Here is a 24,695-nt window from a genome sequence, read left to right as displayed (position 1 = left end):
TAACTAGCAGGAAGGCCCTTTTAATCTACGCAGGATTTGTTGGTTTTTTTCTTAGCTTAAAAGCCAGTGTGCAGTACCCTACTTTCTCTGTTAGTATTTAGTAGAGTCTGCCTCTCCTCTCCTCCGTTAGATACTTGGAGGGCACAAATATCATTCCTCTCTGAGACATAAGCACCTGGCATAAGCCTGGCACGGAGTGGGTATTTAATACATGTTTGTAGAAAGTGGGGGAAAAAAAAAACCAATAGGAGAGAGAGAAAAAAAAAAAACCAATAGGACTAATCTGAAATTGTTCTTCTGCATTTCTCCTGTTTATTACCATTGCAAAAGGCTTCACCGCCAGCCCAGCCAGGGACTTGGAGGGAAAAGGGGGAGAATGCCCACAGCTTGATCAATGGGCTCTTTCCACATAATTACATAAACCTAAACCCAGCCGCTGGCCCACCCTCCTGCCAAGAAGAAACAGACAATGTAGACACCATCCCTTAGAAGAGAACTGAGAGGAAACAAAGCAGGCCTTGCCTTTTCGTCCTGGTACAGCTTGTTGACACTCTCCAGCTGGAAGTTGTGGCTGGACTGGATTTTGTCGAGCTGCTCCCGCTGCTTCTCTAGCTCTCCCTGGAACTCGTTCTTCTTCAGCTCCACGGCGCCTCTCTCCGCGGCCGCCCTGCGGACCCTGCCTTCCAGCTCCATGATCCGTGTCTACAAGGAGACCACAGCGTTAGGGCTGATGCCAAGTTACCCACGGAGCCTGGACCACCTGAGCGCCCTCCACAAAGACCACCCTGGGGCCCAGGGCCAGCACCAGCCTCATATACACGAGTGCCCAAGGCTCTGTGTTTTAAGTCAACTGTAAAGAAGCTGGCACAGGTTCTTCTGGAAAAATGGTCTCTGTCAGTGTAAGTGAAGGAAGGCTCCATGCACTCACACCACGCTTCCCACTGGGGTTTCGTGAGGCTTAAATACGCTAAGTGCATAGAATGCCTCATGCTTTACCTGACATGAGATGATGCTCAAATATTTAGTTCTCCTTCTCCGCTAACAAAGCACTTAACAAATCTTTAGCAGACACGATTTCTGAAAACAGATTCAGTTCTCCAACCCAGACAAGCAGACTTCATCTGCCCAGAGAACAGGAGCTCCTGTGGAAGCTGAGACACAGGGAGTACAAGCCCAGGAGGGTAAGTGTGAGAACAGGACAAAGTGCAGACAGGCTGCGGTGCCCCAGCTAAGCCCACGCGGGTTGGAATCCCTGCTCCACCTCAACCTCTCTGTGCCTCAGTCTGACACCTGTGAAATGAGGAAAGTCAAGTCCCAACCTTGTAGGGTTTGTGCACCAAAGGAGTAATTTGTGTAAAGTACTGTGGAAGAGAAATTATTCTGACATTTATTAAAACGGTAAGAAAGACTACTCAATATGATTGCGGTAAGAGAGGGAAACTGTTCTCAATGCTGAACACATCAAACACAGCTGGGGATTTACAGTCAACCAGCCAGCACAGTGCGGGGAGCCAGTGGATGGAAATCGCCCTCAGAGTAGGGGGATTCTTGCTAAACTGGCCTAACAAGATTCTTGCTAAACGCAGGCCAAGGACTTAGACAGCAAGGGTAGGGATGAGGAACCTGGTCAAGGATCAGGGGGAGAAGGATGGCTTAGCGGGATCCTTTGCTATGACTGGGCTGGGCACGCCACAGACAGGGAGTGGGAGTGGGGAGGGGCCAAGATCAAGGCCTAGTCAAGACAACGGCTCAGAAGGGCCCGATTCAAGTTTGATCAAGAGGACCATCTCTGTCACTGCTCAGCACTGTACCTGACCCATGACTGCAACAGTAAATGAGAACCTTAAAATTATCATTATTAAATGATGAAGATAAAGATTGGTACCTTTAAAAACATATTTCTTACACCCATCATCCAAGCACACTTCCAGTACTGCTCTTCGATATCTTGTGCACTGGAGGACCGCAAACGACGGACTGTGGCCAGTGTACGTAAGCAGGCTGTCTTCCCAGAACCACCCCAGTAGCTCAAATGAAAGCTGTTAACTCACAGGAAAAGCAGGGAGGGATACAACCGCAATCCTACACAACCACAGAGGGGGCCTCTCCCACCCAAAGCGGAGCCGCTTGGGGTCTGACCCAGGGCTGTGGGGGTGTGCAGAGCCCTAAACTCACCTTACAGCACGTGCCCTGTGCAAAATGCCCTGGCTGGCAATGAACAACAAACGCCTCGGACCCCATAACAAAATAAACAAAACAGAAACATAAAACAAACATAACAATAAACAAAACAAAACACCTGGAGATCCACGCTCCGGGAGCTCGCAATCCAGTAATTGAAGCCCAAGACGATGATGCAGGCCACCAGGGCGGCCAGCACGAGCGGCGGCGACTTCATGCTGCGACGCCCGTTTCCCAAGCCCATCATCTCAAAATCAGCACTGAGAATCTGCCAAGTAAAAGCAAATAAATACACATCAATGCTAGTATTTCTCATCTCCGAGGCAGACCGTATCATCCTTACAACATAGAGGAAACGGGTCTTGCCAGGAAGCATGGGCTGGTAGCTGCTTCTTGATGTGCAAAGCTGTCGAGGGAGAAGAATATGCGGATGGCACGCACAGAGCCCACGGTGCTGTGCACCCAGGGCAGTGTAGCCAGCTCCCAGGACAGGCTCAGAGGAGCAGGCACCGCCCCAAAACCTGTCGCAGATTAGCTCGAGAACTGGGGCAAGACATGATTTCTCTTACACTTCAGATTCCTCCCCTGTAAAATCATTACCATACTCACCTTCCCAACACAGTTGGAGAATTAATCATTTCTGTAAGCAGCAATGTTTGAAAAGTAATCATTTCTGTAAACACCAATAACAAATATTAAGTGCTTCTGCAACATATTAGAAAGAGTATATTGCTCATTACTCCTCAGAGACAGCTTTTTGCTTTGATTCCTAACAAGGGAGGTTTTTTCACCCTTGACGGGATTACTAATGACAGCCAATTAAAGCATTTCTCAAGCAAAGCAGAAAACCCATTCTAGAGGTGAATGTGAACCTCCCCCCTCCACCCATGTACATCATTATTCAGGCACAGCCCTGGCTGTAGAAGTGTCTTCTCCTTCATGACACACAACAGAAGTGGGAGGTGTGCCATCTGCCTGAAGTCACTGGGAAAAATGTGTTCCATCTTCGGATCTGAGATGGAAACAAGGCATTCACTCCACGCCAAATGAGAGCACCTTGTCTTTCGACATTCATTTCTCACTTTAGGGATGGTATCTGTGCAACTGCTGCATCGTACACCTCATGTCAGGAAAAACAGTGACTCTGTGTGAGAGCTACAGAGTGCACAAAAATACAGCTTAGAAGAAAGACGCCATAAATTTCGTTAATGGGCTTCAATTCAAAGCCAGGTCTGGCCGGCTGCAAGCACTGGTCTCCAGGAACAAGGAAACTAGACTTTTCCAAACGGCTTTTGCTGAGCCAGATAAAACAGAACCTTATCAGAGTGAGAGCGGTTGCACTGCAACAAATAGCCTTTGAGCACAGAGTGCCTTTCACGCCAGGGGTGTCTAGCAACAGAGGAGGGAAGGGAAGGGGAAGAGGAGGGGAAAAGACAAGGGATGGGGAGGGAAGAGGAGACCACCGAGGATTCACCTGCAAAACACAATTCTTAGCAGTGAGAACATGGGAGAGCTGATCCTCACCTGATGGTCTTTCCAAGTGGGTCACCAAAAGACTTCCTCTTTCTTAACAGCTAGCTACTAGTATGGGGGCCTGCCCGGAGATAAAGCAGCAATCTAGCTGAATCATCTAAAATAAAGCACCCCCAAAATTACCCTGGGTGGAAATTCTGACCTGCGCTCATGGCTTACCGGCTTCTGGCCTCTTAGGATGAACGGGGAAACAATGTTTTTCTTTCAATTATCAGCTGATATCAGCAAGCACTGAATATACTCATGGAGCATAAGTGCAGACACAAGAAACTTCTAGAAGATTCTACAGATCTGCTGAAAAGGTGTCTTCATTGTGCTATCGTATCTCATTTTGACCACAAGAGTCTCTTTTTTGACTCTTAAGTGTTTTAAAATTTTTATGTATTTATTTTAGAGACGGAGTCTCTGTCACCCAGAGTGGAGTCTTTTCCAAATGGCTTTTGCTAAGGAAAAAATGGGAAACTACACACAGTAAAGTATAAATTGGCCGGGCACGATGGCTCACGCCTGTAATCCCAGCACTCTGGAATGCCAAGGCAGGTAGATGGCCTGAAGTCAGGAATTTGAGACCAGCCTGGTCAACATGGTGAAACCCCGTCTCTACTAAAAATACAAAAATCAGCCAGGCATGGTAGTGCATGCCTATAGTACCAGCTACTCAGGAGGCTGAGGCAGGAGAAAACCTTGAACCCAGGAGGCAGAGCTTGCAGTGAGCCAAGGTCACACCACTGCACTCCAGCCTGGGCGATAGAGCGAGACTCTGATTCAAAAAACAAAAAAGTATAAATTGCATCTCCCTCATCCTACTCCAAAGGAAAGGGGTAACATTTTCTAACATCTAGGTCCTTCTATTCCAATGGTCCTCAACACTCAAGGGGCACCAGCATCACCTGGGACACTTTTTTTTTTTTTTTTGAGATGGAGTCTCACTTTGTCACTCAGGCTGGAGTGCAGTGGCACCATCTCAGTACACTGCAAGCTTTCCCCCCAGGTTCATGCCATTCTCCTGCCTCAGCCTCCCGAGTAGCTGGGACTACAGGTGTACGCCACCAAGTCCGGCTAGTTTTTTGTATTTTTAGTAGAGACGAGGTTTCTTTTTTTTTTTTTTTGAGGCGGAGTTTCACTTGTTGCCCAGGATGGAGTGTAATGGCACCATCTCAGCTCACTGCAGCCTCCACCTCCTGGGTTCAAGCGATTCTTCTGCCTCAGCCTCCCGAGTAGCTGGGATTACAGGCATAAGCTACTGTGCCCAACTAATTTTGTATTTTTAGTAGAGATGGGGTTTCACCATGTTGGCCAGGCTGGTCTCGAACTCCTGACCTCAAGTGATCCACCCACCTCGGCCTCCCAAAGTGCTGGGATTACAGGCATGAGCCACCACGCCCAGCCTAGAGACGAGGTTTCACCATGTTAGCCAGGATGGTCTCAATCTCCTGACCTCGTGATCCGCCCGCCTTGGCCTCCCCAAGTGCTTGGATTATAGGCATGAGCCACCGCGCCCAGCCTGAAACTTTTTAAAATATCAATACCTGGGCTCCACCACTGCATTTCTTTTCTTCTTTCTTTTTTTTTTTTTTTTTTTTTTTTTTTTGAGACAGGGTCTCACTCTGTTGCCCAGGCTGACATAGCTGCCCAGTGGTTCGATCCCAGCTCACCGCAGCCTCAACTTCCCGGGCTCAAGCGATTCTCCCACCTGGGCTTCCCAAGTAGCTGGGATTATAGGTGCGCACCACCATGCCAGCTAATTTTTTCTATTTTTGTAGAGACGGGGTCGTACTACATTGCTCAAGCTGGTCTCAAACTCCTGGGCTCAGTGACCCTCCTGCCTCAGCCTCCTAAAGTGCTGGGAGTACAAGCACGAGCCATCACACCTGGCCCCCACCCCTGCATTTCTAATTCAATGGGGTTTAGGGCAAAGCCCAGATATTGGTATTTTTTAACCTCCCCAGGTGATTCATATGTATAGCCACTATTGTAGATGTTTCTAGATGCATATATAAGCATCAATATATTTACTTTAATCCAAACAAGATCAAACCATTCACACTATTCGGCAAATGCTGTGTATTTCTTAGTAACACATCTTGCCTCCCTTTTTTAGTAGCACATTATGGTTTGCTCCATTCTTTTCAAAGGGCTGAATAGGGCACCACTGTGTGCCAAGATTTGCTTAACTGATCTCCTACAGAGAAATATTCAAGGCTTTCCAGGCTTACTTCCAACAATGCTACCATAAACAGCCTTATACAGCTGTCCCTCAGTATTCACTAGGGATTGGTTCCAAGACCCCCTGAGGACACCAAAAGCCAAGGATGTTCAAGTCCCTTATATAAAACAGCATATTTGCATCCAACCCAGGCACATCCTCCTCTAAACTTTAAACCATGTCTAGATTACTTATAATACTTAGTACAATGTAAATGCTATGTAATTAGCTGTTAAGCCATATGTTTAGGAACTAATGACAAAAAAGTCTACACCTGTTCAGTACAGAAGCAACCACTGTAGGCCTAACTATCTTTTTGTTTTTCTGAGACATAGTCTTGCTCTATCGCCCAGGCTGGAGTGTAGTGGCATGAACTGGGCTCACTGAAACCTCTGCCTCCCAGGTTCAAGGGATTCTCCCATCTCAGCCTCCTGAGTAGCTGGGATTAGAGGTGCCCGCCACCACACCCAGCTAGTGTTTTTTTGTTTTGTTTTTTGTACTTTCAGTAGAGAGGGGGTTTCACCATGTTGGCCAGGCTGGTCTTGAATTCTCGGCCTCATGTGATCTGCCCGCCTCGGCCTCCCAAAGTGCTGGGATTACAGAAGCCACCACGCCAGACCAGGCTTAACTACATTTTGAACAGCTAGTTAAAATTGCAGATGTGGAGCTGTGCACCCATCTCTGTGCTTACGAACTCTTACCTATGTGTACAGTCCCTTATTCACAACTTTGAAATCCAAAACAGTCTCTAAAAAGTCAGATTTTTAAAAACTTTTCCAGCAACAAAACCTGAACTGAGATCAAGGTCTGATCAGAACTTATCTGAAGCTACTTAACGTCTTTATCTTCCTCCCTTCATGTGAATACTCTTACATTTCACGGCAGAAAGATGGGTGTTTGAGTATGCGGTGCTGTCCTAGATCCTCCTGGGGCCGTCACATAATATATAATAAATGCCCGGTGTTATCTGAATTCTGAAAAAAGTCCTGAATTCCAAACCTAGCAGGCCTCAAGGAGCTTGAGATGAACCAACAGCAAGCTTACTGTTGTGAGGCACTGCTCAATACAGGGGCTCATATCAGCTTTGGGGGCAGTATCACCCCATTTTGCAGGAGATGAAACAAATCACTTCTCTGGGGATCTATTTCTGGGTCAAAAATGTATGTTTTTAATATTGATAGAGCGTCTCTCTTCCAAAATAGTTGGCAAATTACAAAGGGAAAAATAGTTATATTACATGAAGAATCCTGGCAGATGCCACCTTAGCCACTTCAAGCTTGGTATCACTGATAATGAGGCACATCGACATCACATACCCCCGATATGGTGCACTAGGAGGGCACAGCACCTCTACGGCCTCCTGCCAGCAATGTATAACCTCAATCTCATCAGAAAATTCAGAGGAAGTCAACTCGTCGGACATTCTATAACACACGTGGCCAGCATGGTTAAAAAGATAGTGCCAAAAGGTTAATCTCTTAATTTTGATAAATTCTATGGTTAAGGGGAAACAGGGTAAAGGGTATATAGAAACTATGTGTAATATTTTTCCAACCCTTCCATAAGTCTAAACTATATAATTATTTGCTAGATCTTACCATATCTGAAACAGGTCCAACCTGTCAAATGCATGAGTCCCCTGAACCTTCTAGTTAAATATTAACATTTTTTAAATGTCCCTTTTTTTGCTGGGCGCAGCAGCTTACACCTGTAATCCCAGCACTTTAGGAGGCCAAGGCAGGCGAATCACGAGGTCAGGAGTTCGAGACCATCCTCACCAATGTGGTGAAACCCTATCTCTAATAAAAATACAAAAATTAGCTAGGGGTGGCGTGCACCTGTAGTCCCAGCTACTCGGGAGGCTGAGGCAGAAGACTCACTCGAACCCAGGAGGCAGAGGTCGCAGTGGGCCAAGATCGCACCACTGCACTCCAGCCTGGGGACGACAGAGCGAGACTCCATCACCAAGAAAAAAAAAAAAAAAACAATTTCCTTCTTTTCATATAGGGGTTTTAATCACAATCTCCTGCAGCAGGAGAATGTCTGTTTTCTGACATGGTAACATAGAAAACAAACTTTTTAAGGGTCGACAATCTCATTAATGATATTTTCAAACATATTAATTGTGAGCACAAATGAGTGTCTTTTCATTTCTTGGCCAACTGCATGTTCATTTTGGTGAAATGCCTTCATATTCTTTGCCCAATTTTAAACTGGGGTGTTCATCTTATTGACTTGCTAAAGCTCTTTGTCTGTTAAAGGTAAACCAATCTTTGGTCCTTCATGTGAATAATTTTTTTTTTCAATTTTTCATCTATTCTTTTACTTTACAGAATGTTTGCCCAAAGTTTTTGTTTTTTGTTTTTTTTGAAGGTTCTACTTTTTTTTTTAAATTATACTTTAAGTTCTGGGATACATGTGTAGAACGTGCAGGTTTGTTACACAGGTATACATGTGCCATGGTGGTTTGCTTCACCCATCAACCAGTCATCTACATTAGTTATTTCTCCTAATGCTAATCCCTCCCCTAGCCTCCCACCACCTCCCCCAAAAGGCCCTGGTGTATGTTCCCCTCCCTGTGTCCATGTGTTCTCATTATTCAGTTTCCACTTATGAGTAAGAACATGTGGTGTTTGGTTTTCTGTTCCTGTGTTAGTTTGCTGAGAATGATGGTTTCCAGCTTCATCCATGTCCCTACCAACGACATGAACTCATCCTTTTTTATGGCTGCATAGTATTCCATGGTGTATATGTGCCACATTTTCTTTATCTAGTCTATCATTGATGGGCATTTGGGTAGGTTCCGAGTCTTTGCTATTGTGAACAGTGCCACAATTAAACATACGTGTGCATGTGTCTTCACAGTAGAATGACTTATACTCCTTTGGGTATATACCCAGTAATGGGATTGCTGGGTCAAATGGTATTTCTGGTTCTAGATGCTTGAGGAATCACCACACTGTTTTCCACAATGGTTGAACTAACTTACACTCCCACCAACAGTGTAAAAGTGTTCCTATTTCTCCACATCCTCTCCAGCATCTGTGGTTTCCTGTCTTTTTAAATGATCACCATTCTAACTGGCGTGAGATGGTATCTCATTGTGGCTTTGATTTGCATCTCTCTAATGACCACTGATGATGAATTGGTTGCATAAATGTCTTCTTTTGAGACGTCTCTGTTCATGTCCTTCACCCACTTTTTGACTTTTTTTTTTTCTTGTAGCTTTAAGTTCTTTGTAGATTCTGGATATTAGCCCTTTGTCAGTTGGACAGATTACAAAAATTTTCTCCCATTCTGTAGGTTGCCTGTTCACTCTGATGATAGTTTCTTTAGCTGTGCAGAAGTTCGTTAGCTTAATTAGATCCCATGTGTCTATTTTGGCTTTTGTTGCCATTGCTTTTAGTGTTTCAGTCATGAAGTCTTTGACCATACCCATGTACTGCCTAGGTTTTCTTCTAGGGTGTTTATGGTTTTAAGTCTTATGTTTAAGTCTTTAATCCATCTTAAGTTAATTTTTGTATAAGGTGTAAGGAAGAAGTCCAGTTTCGGTTTTCTGCATATGGCTTGCCAGTTTTCCCACCACCATTTATTAAATAGGGAATCCTTCCCCATTGCTTGTTTTTGTCAGGTTTGTCAAAGATCAGATGGTTGTAGATGTGTGGCATTCTTTCTGAGGCCTCTGTTTTGTTCCATTGGTCTATGTATCTGTTTTGGTACCAGTACCATGCTGTTTTCATTACTGTAGCCTTGTAGCATAGTTTGAAGTCAGGCAGCATGATGCCTCCGGCTTGTCTTTTTGCTTAGGATTGTCTTGACTACATGAGCTCTTCTTTGGTTCCATGGGAAATTTAAAGTAGTTTTTTTTTTTTTTTTTAATTCTGTGAAGAAAGTCAATGGTAGCTTGATGGTGATAGCACTGAATCTATAAATTACTTTGGGCAGTATGGCCATTTTCACGATATTTATTCTTCCTATCCATGAGCATGGAATGTTTCTACATTTGTTTGTGTCCTCTCTTACTTCCTTGAGCAGTGGTCTGTAGTTCTCCTTGAATAGGTCCTTCACATCCCTTGTAAGTTGGATTCCTAGGTATTTTATTCTCCTTGTAGCAATTGTGAATGGGAGCTCACTCATGATTTGGCTCTCTGTCTATTTCAGTGTATAGGAATGCTTGTGATTTTTGCACATTGATTTTGTATCCTGAGACTTTGCTGAAGTTGCTTATCAGCTTAAGGAGATTTTAGGCTGAGATGATGGAGTTTTCTAAATATACAATCATGTCATCTGCAAACAGAGACAATATGACTTCCTCTCTTTCTATTTGAATACCTTTATTTCTTTCTCTTGCCTGAATGCCCTGGCCAGAACTTCAAATACCATGTTGAATAGGAGTGGTGAGAGAGGACATCCTTGTCTTGTGACAATTTTCAAAGGGAATGCTTCCAGCTTTTGCCCATTCAGTATGATATTGGCTGTAGGTTTGTCATAAATAGCTCTTATTATTTTGAGATACATTTCATCAATACCTAGTTTATTCAGAGTTTTTAGCATGAAGGGGTGTGGAATTTTATCAAAGGCCTTTTCTGCATCTATTGAGAGAACCATGTGGTTTTGTCATTGGTTCTGTTTATGTGATGGATTATGTTTATTGATTTGCATATGTTCAACCAGTTTTGTATCCCAGGGATGAAGCTGTTTTGATTGTGGTGGATAAGCTTTTTGATGTGCTGCTGGATTCAGTTTGCCAGTATTTTATTATTTCTGCATCGATGTTCATCAGGGATATTGGTCTAAAATTTTCTTTTTTTGTGTCTAGGCCAGGTTTTGGTATCAGGATGATGCTGGCCTCATAAAATGAGTTAGGGAAGAGTCTTCCTTTTTCTATTGTTTGGAATAGTTTCAGAAGGAATGGTAGCTCCTCTTTGTATCTCTGGTAGAATTCAGCTCTGATTGTGTCTGGTCCTGGGTTTTTTTTTTTGGTTGGTAGGCTATTAACTATCGCCTCAATTTCAGAACTTGATATTGGTCTATTCAGGGATTTGTCTTCTTCCTGGTTTAGTCTTGGGAGGGTGGATGTGTCCAGGAATTTATCCATTTCTTCTAGATTTTCTAGTTTATTTGCATAGGGGTGTTTATAGTATTCTCTGATTTTAGTTTGTATTTCTGTGGGATCAGCGGTGATCTCCCCTTTATCATTTTTTATAGTGTCTATTTCAGTCTTCTCTTTTTTCTTCATTAGTTTGGCTAGCAGTCTATCTATTTTGTTAATCTTTTCAAAAAGCCAGCTCCCGGATTCACGTTTTTTTGTTTGTTTGTTTTTTGAAGGGTTTTTCATGTATCTCCTTCAGTTCTGCTCTTAGTTATTTCTTGTTTTCTGCTAACTTTTGAATTTGTTTGTTCTTGCTTCTCTAGTTCTTTTAATTGGGATGTTAGGGTGTCAATTTTAGATCTTTCCCACTTTCTCCTGTGGGCATTTAGTGCTATAAATTTCCCTCTAAACACTGCTTTCACTGTGTCCCCAAGATTCTAGTACGTTGTGCCTTTGTTCTCACTGGTTTCAAAGAACTTATTTATTTCTGCCTTCATTTCGTTATTTACCCATTAGTCATTCAGGAGCAGGTTGTTCAGTTTCCATGTAGTTGTGTGGTTTTGAGTGAGTTTCTTAATCCTGAGTTCTAATTTGATTGCACTGTGGTCTGAGAGACTGTTTGCTATGATTTCCATTCTTTTGCATTTGCTGTGGATTGTTTTACTTCCAATTACGTAGTCAGTTTTAGAATAAGTAAGACGTGGTGCTGAGAAGAACGTATACTCTGTTGATTTGGGGTGGAGAGTTTTGTAGATGTCTATTAGGTGTGCTTGGTCCAGAGCTAAGTTCAAGTCCTGAATATCCTTGTTAATTTTCTGTCTCATTGATCTAATATTGACAGTGGGGTGTTAAATTCCCCCACTATTATTGTGCCAAAGTCTAAGTCTCTCTCTCTCTGTAGGTCTCTAAGAACTTGCTTAATGGGGCTGGGTGCAGTGGCTTATGCCTATAATTCCAGCACTTTGGGAGGCTGAGGCAGGCAGATCACGAGGTCAGGAGATAGAGACCATCCTGTCTAACATGGTGAAACCCCATCTCTACTAAAAACACAAAAAATTAGCCAGGCGTGGTGGCAGGCACCTGTAGTCCCAGCTGCTCAGGAGGCTGAGGCAGGAGAATGGTGTGAACCCAGGAGGTGGAGCATGCAGTGAGCTGAGATCGTGCCACTGCACTCCAGCCTGGGTGACAGAGTGAGACTCCATCTCAAAAGACAAAAAAAAAAAAAAAAAAACTTGCTTTATGAATCTGGGTGCTCCTGTTTTAGGTGCTAGCTCTTCTTGTTGCATTGATCCCTTTACCATTATGTAATGCCCTTTTTTTTTTTTTTAAATCTTTATTTAAAGTCTGTTTTTTCAGAGACTAGGATTGCAACCCCTGGTTTTTTTTATTTTGCTTTCCGTTTGCTTGGTAAATATTCTTCCAACCCTTTATTTTGAGCCTATGTGTGTCTCTGCATGTGAGATGGGTCTCCTGAATACAGCATACCGATGGGTCTTGACTCTTTATCCAATTTGCCAGTCTTTTAATTGGGGCATTTGGCCCATTTACATTTAAGGTTAATATTGTTATGTGTGAATTTGATCCTGTCATTATGATGCTAGCCAGTTATTTTGCCCATTAGTTGATGCAGTGTCTTCGTAGTGTCGATGGTCTTTACAATTTGGTATGCTTTTGCAGTGGCTACTACTGGTTTTTCCTTTCCATATTTAGTGCTTCCTTTGGGAGATCTTGTAAGGCAGGCCTGGTAGTGACAAAATCTCTCAGCATTTGCCTGTCTGTAAAGGATTTTACTTCTCCTTTGCTTATGAAGCTTAGTTTGGCTGCACTGAAATTCTGGGTTGAAAATTCTTTCTTTAAGAATGTTGAATATTGGCCCCCACTCTCTTCTGGTTTGTAGGGTTTCTGCAGAGAGATATGCTGTTAGTCTGATGGGCTTCCCTTTGTGGGTAACCTGACCTTTTTCTCTGGCTGCCTTTAACATTTTTTCCTTCATTTCAACCTTGGTGAATCTGACAATTATGTATGTGTCTTCAGATTGCTCTTCTTGAGGAGTATCTTTGTGGTGTTCTCTGTACTTCCTGAATTTGAATGTTGGCCTGCCTTGCTAGGTAGAGGAATTTCTCCTGGATAATATCCTGAAGAGTGTTTTCCAACTTGGTTCTATTCTCCACGTCACTTTCAGGTACACCAGTCAAATGTAGGTTTGGTCTTTTCACACAGTCCCATATTTGTTGGAGGCTTTGTTCATTCCTTTTCATTCTTTATTCTCTAATCTTGTCTTCACACTTTATTTCATTAAGTTGATCTTCAATCTCTGATATCGTTTCTTCCACTTGATCAATTTGGCTATTGATACTTGCATATGCTTCACAAAGTTCTCATGCTCTCAAAACAAAGGTGTTTTTCAGTTCCATCAGGTCATTTGTGTTCTTCTCTAAACGGTTATTCTAGTTAGTAATTCCTCTAAACTTTTTTCAAGGTTCTTAGCTTCTTTGCATTGGGTTAGAACATGCCCGTTTAGCTCAGAGGAGTTTGTTATTACCCACCTTCTGAAGCCTACTTCTGTCAGTTCATCAAACTCATTCACCATCCAGTTTTGTTCCCTTGCTGGTGAGAAGCTGTGATCCTTTTGAGGAGAAGAGGCATTCCGGTTTTTGGAATTTTCAACCTTTTTCTGCAGGTTTTTCCAAATCTTCATGGATGTATCTACCTTTGGTCTTTGATACTGGTGACCTTCAGATGGGGTTTCTGTGTGGACATCCCTTTTGCTGATGCTTTTCCTGTTAGTTTTCCTTCTAACAGTCAGGCTCCTCTGCTGCAGGTCTGCTGGAGGTCCACTCTAGACCCTGTTTGCCTGGGTATCACCAGCGAAGGCATCAGAACAGCAAAGATTGCTGCCTGTTCCTTCCTCTGGAAGCTTTGTCGCAGAGGGGCACCCACTAGATGACAGCCGGAGTTTTTCTGTATGAGGTGAGCTGTCAACCCCTGCTAGGAGGTGTCTCCCAGTCAGGAGGCACAGGGGTCAGGGACCCACCTGAAGAGGCAGTCTGTCCCTTAGCAGACCTCGAGCGTTGTGCTGGGAGATCTGCTGCTCTCTTCAGAGCTGGCAGGCAGGAACATTTAAGTCTGCTGAAGCTGTGCCCACAGCTACCCCTTCCCCCAGGTGCTCTGCCCCAGGGAGATGGGAGTTTTATCTATAACACTGGGGCTGCTGCCTTTCTTTCAGAGATGCCTTGCCCAGAGAGGAGGAATCTAGAGAGGCAGTCTGGCCACAGTGGCTTTGCCGAGCTGTGGTGGGCTCCACCCAGTTTGAAGTGGCAGCTTTCTTTACACTATGAGGAGAAAATCACCTACTCCAGCCTCAGTAATGGCAGATGCCCGCCACCCCCTCCCCCAACACCAAGCTCGAGCATCCCAGGGCAACTTCAGACTGCTTTGGTGGCAGCGAGAATTTCAAGCCAGTGGATCTTAGCTTGCTGGGCTCCGTGGGGGTGGGATCCAATGAGTTAGACCACTTGGCTCCCTGGCTTCAGGCCCCTTTCCAGGGAAGTGGATGGTTCTGTCTCACTGGCGTTCCAGATGCCACTGGGGTATGGAGAAAAAAAAAAAACTCCTGCAGCTAACTCAGTGTTTGCCCAAACAGCTGCCCACTTTTGTGCTTGAAATCTAGGGCCCTGGTGGTGTAGGCACCTGAGGGAATCTCCTGGTCTGCAGGTTGCAAAGATCGTGGGAAAAGCATAGTATCTGGGCCAGAGTGCACTGTCCCTCACGGCACAGTACCTCACAGTTTCCCTTGGCTAGAGGAGGAGTTCCCCAAACCCTTGTGCTTACCAGATGAGGCGATGCTCCACACTGCTTCGGCTCACCCTCTGTGGGCTGCGCCCACCGTCTAACCAGTCCCAGTGAGATGAGCCAGGTACCTCAGTTGGAAATGCAGAAATCACCTGTCTTCTGTGTTGATCTCACTGGGAGCTGCAGACCAGAGCTGTTTCTATTTGGTCATCTTGCCAGCCACTCTGCTGTTGTTTTAAATAACCTAATCTTGTCAATCTTTTATTACTTCTCGATTGTTGTTATACTTAGAAGGGCATTTCCTACTCTAAGTCTATAAACACACTTACCCACATTTTTTCCAATGTAGTTTCATATTTACGTTTAAATTGTTCATCCATTTAAAATTCTTGTTTGATGTAATGAGTAAGGAAATATAAATACTGCAGACGTAAGGAAATACAAAGAATGCAGCTTTTTTCTTCCTGTAGTGACAAGCCAGTTCTGCCAGCGACCTTTACTGAATAATCTATTTTCACCTACTGCTTTGAACAACTATCTGTTATATACTAAATTTTCTAATAATATACTTTTTTTTAAGAGATGGAGTCTTGCTTTGTCGCCCAGGCTGGAGTGCAGTGGTACGATCATGGCTCACTGCAGCCTCGAACTCCCGGACCCAAGCAATCCTCACACTTCAGTGTCCGAGTAGCTGGGACCATACGCACACACCGCCGCACATGGCTTAACAAAATACTTTTAGATATGACCCTTGCAAGGCCTTTTGTTATTCTAGTAGATGTAAGTCAGTGGGTGGGGTATATTATAAGTTTGAAAGCAGAAAATAAACTCCATTCTCACTTCAAGGGAAGTGTACAGATAATCATGTAATATTCTCTTTCCCTTAGACAGCCAATAAAAAATTTATTGAGCAGCTACCATGAGTCAGGTGCTGTATTCACATCAGGCAGCTCAGGGTGGTGTTAAGAGCACAGACTGGAATCCCACAGCCATGTCTGACCCTGGCTCTACCACTCAGGGGACACAGGACCTGCCTGTGCCTCACTGTCCTGCTCACAAGGGTTTTACAAGGATTCAGTGAGTTAAGTGAGAAGCGCTTAGAGTTACATTTGGCACATAGTAATTGCTCAACAAATGTTGACAATTATTAGGGATGGAAAGTAGAATAACAAATCATTTCTAGATTCAATCTTTTTTCTAGTTTATGAGGAAACAGTGATGCATGTTTTCCTTCCATAACCATTCTACTTTATAGCAACCTGCCCTCCTCTTTCCTTCTCCTGACTCTGCCACCAACTAAAACAGCGGTACCTGCCATTACCTGGGGCTGACCTACAGATGCCACTCCAGCAGTGGACATCCCAGATCAGGACCATATTATGAAAAAGGTTTGAGGAAGCCAAACCTCAAACAGTCCTGGAAGTTGTACAATCCTGGAAGCCCCTCACTATCACCCAGTGCTTGGCTGGCACTGTCTCATACCAGCTGTCTAGACAGCACTCTTAGGAGAGCCCTGGGCTCCCAATGGGAGCAGGGCTGCCCGGGTAAGCAGTGACACGAAGAAGGGAGGTAACACAATCAGCCTTCAGGCCTGCAAGGTGCTTCCTCACAGGCTTCCAGGAGTGCAGGAACCCTTGCTGCTGAAGGATGAGGGACAGATACTGGCGAGAAATGATCCAGATTGATGAAGGCTGAGGGCAGAACTCAGACGCAGAGTTTATGGTGGTCAAACACATCAGACACTCTCCCTTCTCCCATGTTAGAATTTATGTGGATTGGGGATGAGATGGAAGTGGGTGAGTGATATACTGTGTCAAACAGATATATTAATTTAATATTCATTTTCATTTAAGCTTCAGAATGTTTGTCTCATACTTGATCATAAGCTTCCAACATACTGAAAATGATTAACTTAAATCACCTAAACTCTGTGAGGCACCAGGCTTTCCCAAAATGAAAACAAGTGGTGTGTTTTTGCATTAAAAATCACTGGATAGGCTGGGTGTGTGCAGTGGCTCACGCCTGTAATCCCAGCACTTTGGGAGGCCAAGGCAGGTAGATCACCTGAGGCCAGGAATTTGAGGCCAGCCTGGCCAGCATATCAAGACCCTGTCTCTACTAAAAATACAATTAGCCAGGCATGGTGGTATGTGTCTGAAATCCCAGCTACTTGGAGGCTGACACAGGAGAATCGCTTGAACTTGGGAGGCAGAGGTTGCTGTGAGCCGAGATTGTGCCACTGTGCTCCAGCCTGGGTGACAGAGCAAGACTCTGCCTCAAAAAAAAAGAAACAACCCCCCCCCCCCCAAATTATCTGGGTGTGGGGCACACACCTGTAATCCCAGCTACTTGGGAGGCTAAGGCATGAGAATTGCTTGAACCCAAGAGACGGAGATCGCGTCACTGCACTCCAGCCTGGGCGACACAGTGAGATTTCTGTCTCATAAAAAATAAATAAAATAAATAAAATAAATCACTCAATAAATCAGAAAAGAAAAAACTCCATATTCTTACCTACTGGTTTAATTAATTTAAAATTTCAACCTATTGGTTAAAATTATTATTTGCCTGTAAGACAAAATGTTTGCAATTTAACAAAGACTTCTAATCACTTTTTAAAAAAGAAACAAAAGGCATATGAAAATGTACAACATGCCAAATACACGAGCCCCTTGACCCTCCTAGTTAAATATCATGTTTAACATTTCCTTATTTTCATATAGGACTTTTAATCAGAAAAGCAAATATATAGGAGCAATCGGGTCAGATTAGCATGTTTGACCAACGTCAACCACTGCAGAAACTGGGCTTCTCCAAACACTGGTGGAGCCACACCTCTATTCCTTCTCAGAGGAATGGCCCCAGCGGCTCAGCAGGAAGTTCAGAAGTCACAGCAATGAGCAAACAGACCTGAGCACACCCCAGCGCAGCCTGGAGTCCGGGAAAGAATCAGTCACCAAGTTTTCTGATGGCTTGGAAATATTTCACCCTGTCCCAAGACTGTCTCTAAACCAGGGGTGAGCAAACTATGGCCCACAGGCCATATCCGGGCCTGGGTTTTTTTTTTGAAGTTGTACTGTACACAGCCATAAATACTGTCTATGGCTGCTTTCTGGCTACAAAGTAGAACTGAAATAGCTGAGACAGAGACCTACCCACAGACCAACTCTGCCCATAGGGTATCATGAGGATTAAACATTTACCATCTGACCATTTAGACAAAGTTTGTCAACTCTGCCTCTAACCCATTGGGATTAAATGACCAAGGTCACTGTGTTCTGCTTAAATTGCTTTAAAAACTTACTAGGAAATACACAGAATCTCTTCCTCTCACTTCCCCAAAATGAACACTATCTTTTCTCCAATGCTAGAAGCTGACAGTGTCTAAAGATGAAAACTTTTAAAATCAATGTATAGTGGTAGGTGGTAGAAACACCAAAAAGCAAGGGAGATGAGTGAAAATGAACTAGAGAACCAAATTCTTCCTGTTTTGAAATTGTCTGAAGAAAGGCCACCCACCGTCAAGAATATATCCTGGAGCCAGCATGGTGGCTCACGTCTGTATTCAGCACTTTGGGAGGCTGAGGCATGAGGATCACTTGAGGCCAGGAATTCGAGACCAGATTGGTCAACGTTATGCAGGGAGACCCTGCCTCTACAAAAAAATATTTAGAAAAGAATACATCTTGGGCCAGGCATGGTGGCTCACGCCTGTAATCCCAGCACTTTGGGAGGCCAAGGCAGGCAGATCACCTGAGGTCGAGAGTTCGAGACAAGCCTGACCAACATGGAGAAACCCTGTCTCTACTAAAAATACAAAATTAGCCAGGCGTGGTGGTGCATGCCTGTAATCCCAGCTAGTTGGGAGGCTGAGGCAGGAGAATCACTTGAACCTGGGAGGCCGAGGTTTCGGTGAGCTTAGATTGTGCCATTGCACTCCAGCCTGGGCAACAAAAGCAAAACTGTCTCAAAAAACAAACAAAAAAAAGAATACATCTTGGTAGGAGCTCAATTTTTCCTTGAGTTCAGGAGTCACAAACTGCAGCCCAAGGGCCCGATCCTGCCAGGCATCTGTTTCTGTACACTGCCCACGATTTTTAAAATACTTACTTTTTTTTTTTTTTATTGAGACGAAGGCAAGCTCTGTCACCCAGGCTGGAGTGCCGTGGCACAATTTCAGCTTATTGTAACCTTCCCCTCCTGGGTTCAAATGCCTCAACCTCCCAGGTAGCTGGGATTCGAATGCCTCAACCTCCCAGATAGCTGGGATTACAGGCACATGCCACCGTGCCTAGCTAATTTTTGTATTTTCCTTTTTTTTTTTTTTTTTTTTTTTTAAGTAGAGATGGGGTTTCACCATGTTGGCAAGGCTGGTCTTGAACTCCTGACTTCAAGTGAAATGCCCACCTCAGCCTCCCAAAGTGCTGGGATTACAGGTGTGAGCCACCGTGCCTGGCCAGTTTTTACATTTTCAATGGTTGAAGAAAGTTAAAATATTATTTCATGAGAGAGTGCTTCACAGGGCTGAGAAATTCTCCCCATATTCCTGGCTGACTGGAAGATTACGCCAGCATGGGGAAGACCCAAAAGAGCCCAGCAGGGCTGAAAATCATGAAGAACTGAGAACCAGCTGAAACTTGCAGTGTTCCCCAACCCCCACACAGACCTACTGTTAGAGGGATGGAGACCGACCCAGCAGGTGACTCCTGGTTCAGTGCTCCTTGGAGAATCTGGACACCGTGAAGTGGTATTAGATGTCAGTTTAGCTACCCGTTATTTTGAGTGCTTCCTTAGCGGAACTGTTGAGGCAGTATGGCTTAGGAAAAGAGCACTGATGGGGGTCAGGCCAAAGGGAGTTTTAATCCTAGCTTATTATTTGCACAAATTTTGGTGAGTTGTATAATCTGCCTCTCTGTATCTTATTCAATCCTTGTAAAAGTCCATTGAAGTAGGCTTACTACTGTCCCCATGTTCTAGAATGCAGTGATATGAGACTTTAAATCTGTAAAACCTTTTGTTGTTAGGATTAAAAATTACAGTGGCAATAAAGTACACACCATATGATAATAGCTCAACAGATTGGTTTTTTTTTTTTTTTTTTTGGTTTAGAAATAAAAGGATATCTCATGAAACATGAAAATTACATGAAATTAAAACTTCAGTATCCATAAAGTGTTACTGGAACAGAACCATGCCCATTCATTTACATATTGCCTGTGGCTATTGGGCTATAAGAGCAAAGCTGAGAAGTTGTGACAGGGACCATAGGGTCTGCAACACCTAAAATAGTATCTGGTCCTTTTCAGAAACAGGTTGCTAACTCCTGCTGTAGTCCAATGGTTCTTAAAGGGTGGTCCCCATATTAGCAGCATCAGCATTACCTTGGAATGTGTTAGAAATGCAAATTTTCTGGCCCACCCCAGACCTACCAAATCAGAGGTCTGTTTATTTTACTAATAAATGCAAACACAGGAGAGCAAAAGACCTTGAGCCAGCCTTGCATGAGTTACCTCAAGGCTGTACTGAGCCAGCCTTGCACGAGTTACCTCATGAAGTAGAAACCATGCTGATATAATCAGATCTGACAAGACACAGGCCAAAATACTTAAAATTAAGAGAAAGTATTTAAAACAGGGGCTCTACCTCTAATGTTATTAACAACAAATCCAGCCCTATGTATATATTGGGCCTTGAGATACAATATAACTGTAACAGCAAATACATTGTTTATAAATAAGCAATAAATGCACATAAAGGAGAGTGTTAAGAGCTTTTTTTTATTACTGAGAAACATCAAAAAAGTTGGGAAACGATAGCAAATTACAATATAAACAACTATAATCATATTATATAGTATTCATATATGTACTTTTTTCTGTCAGACACTAATCTTCAAAATCTCAGCAAGGGGAAGTCCTATTAATAAAGCGCTTAAGGGTTTTAAAGGAAAATAAGATCAAAATGTAAAAATCTGAAAAGGCATGGACTTTTTTTTTTTTCCTGAAAGTGTGAGAAATATCTGTGTGAAAGAAAGGAATGACTCGAGATTTAAGAAACACTTCATAAATTTGGAGACAAGTCTCTCTTTTAATGTCACTTCATCGACAACTTGAAAAGTCCAGAAAAACACCACGATCTTTAAGAACAGTTTTGGGGAGCAAGTGAAGTATCATTTGCCCTTTTCTAAGATGAGAGCAAAAGCATAGTAGGACCATTCCTTCTGTTCCTCCTACTTTTTTACAAATGTTTTAAAAATTTAGTTTTACAAAAACAGAAGTGCTTTTTAAAAATCCCAATTACGAACGTTGTTTCTCACATTAGACCGATGAAAAAGAAATGTATCTTTTTTCACTGGGCAACTTATTTTTTTTTTCTTTTAAGAAAAAACAAGTAATAATAAGGCTGCAGAATTTAAACCAGAGGCAGGGAACACCACTCCCCCGCCCCCAGTGGCCACCCCAGGTCCTTTGAGAAATGGGGCTGGATCTCAGGGACCACGCTGCCTTCAAGTTCCCTTGCAGCAATAGTACCCACCAACTGACACCTGCCTCCTCTCAGCACACCTGCCTAAAGTGATGCTCCACCCTTCCTACTGATCACACAGATGCATTTTCCCCAGGTTCTGCCCGCGGTACTTCCAATGCAGAAAGCCAGCTAGCACTTTCACAGGATAAGGGTAGCAGTTCCCTCCTTCTGGGGAAGGTGGTCATACATACAAACCCAGGTAGCCCCAGGCCTGCTATGGCCAGCTGTCCTAACTGTTGTTTCTGCCCAGGCCTCAACAACAGCAGCAGCGGGTGGAATGTAAATGCAAAATCTTTTCATTTCCCATCAATAACTGAACCTAAACCAGCAATTAGGAAGCAGATGGTATCCTTGGCCCCTAATATCCAAGTCACCACAATTTCCTGGCCCCACCCTCAGCACTCCTTTCCTCTCATTTCTTTCATTTTCCTGTAAAACCAACTTTAAAAAAATGTGAAAATTGGATAACCTCTCCATAGGAGAACAAAATATATCTTAAAAGCTAACCTCTTTTCTTTAAACATCCTAATAATTCAATTTACTTTGTTCACAGACACCTTAAGAATTGAGTGGCCTAAAAACAGTAAGTCTTAGCAAGTTACTAGCTTCTATTTAGAAAGAGAAGTAAAAGTATTCTTTCCAATAGCATGAGCTTAGCTTCATCTTTTATAGCACAACTGGAAGAAGCTAGGATGCCTTTGGAGACCCACAAAAACTAACAAGAGATTGTCCCATGCCCACCAAAATTGAGAAATACTAAAACTGAGATTTGAGCCAACCTGATGGCCATGAGCTAAACAAAGCCACTCAAGCGCCGCTAAACACTTCATCAGGTTACTGCATATCTCACTAATCCAGTCCTAGAAATGTTCAATAATTTGCATAATGTAGGGCCTAGCGACCCCAAATCAGACAAAGGAAACCTCAAAACCGTGAAAGTCACACAAGTTTAGTTTTGCAAATCTGGCTATGGGACATCTGCAACTGTCCAGCATCATCACGATATTTTAAATATAATAATTCTTAAATTTTGCTTTAAAAAATCATCAAAATTGTTATTCACACTTTGCTTCTTAAAAGCAAGTCATTAAAAATATTAAACAGGATATGATTTTTAAAGCAGGGCAAAGTTGTGTGGATCCTCCACGCTGGCAAAGGTGGAAACACAGGTATGCGGGAAAACCTCGAGCATCCGCGAGAACCGGTTGCAGCTGCGCTCTGGCCGCGCGGCGGGAGGACCCGGCGCCAAGCTCCGGGGTCACTAGCCAGGAGGCCCCGCGACAACATGGACCCCAGGGCGGCCGAAGCGCGCCTGGGGTTGGAGGGGAGGAAGAGGAGGCGGGAGCCGAGAGGCTCGCGGCTCGGCCAGCCCTCCGCGCCTCGTGCAAATCACGCCGCAGAACTGGAACTAGTACGACTTTGGGGGTGCACGCTTTTGACTTTGGATGCCGACGCGCGTGACAAAGCTCATAACAAAAAGAAAGGCCCCGCATCGCCTGAGACTGCAGGGCAGGGAATCCTCGCGAGGCCCCTCATCGCAGGGCCAGGGGGCCGCGCGCCCGGCCTTGGGGAGCGAGCCGAGGGGCCCGGGCGGCCACGGGCTGCTCGGTGCAGGAAGGTGCGGGGCCAGCCCCGAGAGCAGCCAGCGAAAGCTGGAGCCCTGGCGCAAGCCGCAGCGAGGGTCCGGGGACCGACGCGAGGTCTCAGGGCGCGGGGCACGGGGCTGGGGCCAGGGCCAGGGCAAAGCAGGGAGGAAGCGAGGGACCCCGGTTCGGGCGGTCTGGGGCGGCGCGCCGCCCACTCACCTCTTCCGCGGCTCCGGCCGCCACTCGGCGATGCGGGGCTCCGCTACGAGGCTACCCGGGCCGCTCTCCCGCCGCTGCCGGCCTCGCGCTTCGGCCGGCTCCGCTCGGTGCGCCCCGCGCCTCAGCGTCCAGCGCCGCCGCGTCCCCGGCCTCCGCAGCTGCGAGGCCCCGCCCCCGGGCAGCGCCGGCGGCTCGAAGGGAGGAGGCGGCGCCGCGAGCGCGGAGAGGCGAGGCCGGGGCCGCCGGGGCCGCGCGGACTCCCGCCTCCACGGTGCGCGCGCCCCGGCCAGCGGCCCCCACTCGGCAGGAGCAGGAACGCCAGCTTGCGCCCCTCCCCTGGGCCACCCCAGCGCCCCTTCCGACGCGGGAGACTGCTCCTGAGCAGCGGCGCGGAGCGGGGAAGCGACAGTGGGGGAAAGGGTACCTGGGGGAAACCCCATCCCACGTTCCACCCCAAGGGAATGTTCCCGAACAGCCAACCACACCCAGCGCCACACTCACGTTACCTTCTTTATAAAGTCGTCTGGGTGAAAACTGCCCAGAGAAGGAAGCGAATGAAAAACAGGTTTTTAGGGGGGTTATACTCACAAAATTGTCTTTTTTCTCCCACTAGGTATCCCTGTTGACCATCGTCTCGCTTCGGTTGTCACCGCTCAGGCCTTAGTGTTTGGTCTGTGACCCTTACACTACTAGCAACCGAAAAAGTGAAGATTCCCGGACGCCTTCGGGTGTGATCTTCTAGCCTGGGCAGCTGCATTTAAAACAGCGCCTCAGGTGACGCTCAGGCGCACTGATGTTTGAGAAGCCCTGTGAGGCCCTACCTCCTGGAGAGAATGCCACAAAACTAATGACCTACAAGGAAACCGTGCTAGAAAATTCTAAAGCAATGGTTCTTAACTCTAGCAGCACCTGCCATCCATTAGAATTATTTGGGGAGCATTTAGATACCAGGGTCCCACTTCCAGAGTTGAAACTGAACTTGATATTTTTTGTTTGTTTTGAGCTTCCCAGATAATCCTAATACAGTATACGGCCAAGGTTGAGAACAGTTTTCCTAGAGTCATGTCTCTTCGTGTCTTCTTAGCTCTGGTGTCTGGGAAAGGAAGCTCCTTCCTCTGCGCCTCTCCCAAATCCCAACAATAAAAAAAACAAATACATGAACACCTAACGGAATGCCCACAGCTGAAATTGATTTTAACCAGAACAAAGCGTCACCTTGAAAAAGGTGATCAAGATACTCTACTGCCACCTGAGCATGGAGCTTCTTAACTGCAGGAAACATCTTTATGAGCCAAAACCTCTTAGCTGAATTAGAACCTGACAATAGGTGACCCCTTTAGAGGAATGTTCTACTATATTCCAAAATGATATTTTTGTTATCTGCAGCTGTTATATCTGCAGGGTCAGACCAAAGCATTCAGAAGCTGAGGCTATGTTGGATGTCAGCCCTGGTTTTGCAGACTTGCATTGCTTTGCTCTTCTAGTGAGCTTAAATAACCATAACTGGGGACAGGTACAGGAAATTCCCTTTCCTGCCCAATTTAGCTCTCCTAGTATAGTT

General features: G+C 44.9%; 1 protein-coding gene across 1 annotated transcript in view; it reads right to left on the bottom strand.

Moving 5' to 3' along the window:
- GOLM1 (golgi membrane protein 1) overlaps nucleotides 1-23,309 on the bottom strand; it is a 73,217-nt gene extending 49,908 nt beyond the window's left edge. The window contains exons 1-3 of the mRNA XM_007969644.3: nucleotides 23,135-23,309; nucleotides 2,300-2,449; nucleotides 523-702 (exon numbers count right to left, since the gene is read on the bottom strand). Of these exons, the coding sequence (XP_007967835.3) occupies nucleotides 523-702; nucleotides 2,300-2,428 (309 nt within the window). The 5' untranslated portion in view covers nucleotides 2,429-2,449; nucleotides 23,135-23,309. The remainder of the gene's footprint in view (nucleotides 1-522; nucleotides 703-2,299; nucleotides 2,450-23,134) is intronic.
- Nucleotides 23,310-24,695: the final 1,386 nt, after the last annotated feature.

This window comes from Chlorocebus sabaeus, chromosome 12 (genome assembly GCF_047675955.1).
Source record: "Chlorocebus sabaeus isolate Y175 chromosome 12, mChlSab1.0.hap1, whole genome shotgun sequence".
Lineage (NCBI taxonomy): Eukaryota > Metazoa > Chordata > Mammalia > Primates > Cercopithecidae > Chlorocebus > Chlorocebus sabaeus.
Note: the sequence above shows the minus strand (reverse complement) of the source record. Positions and strands in the feature narration are given on the sequence as shown.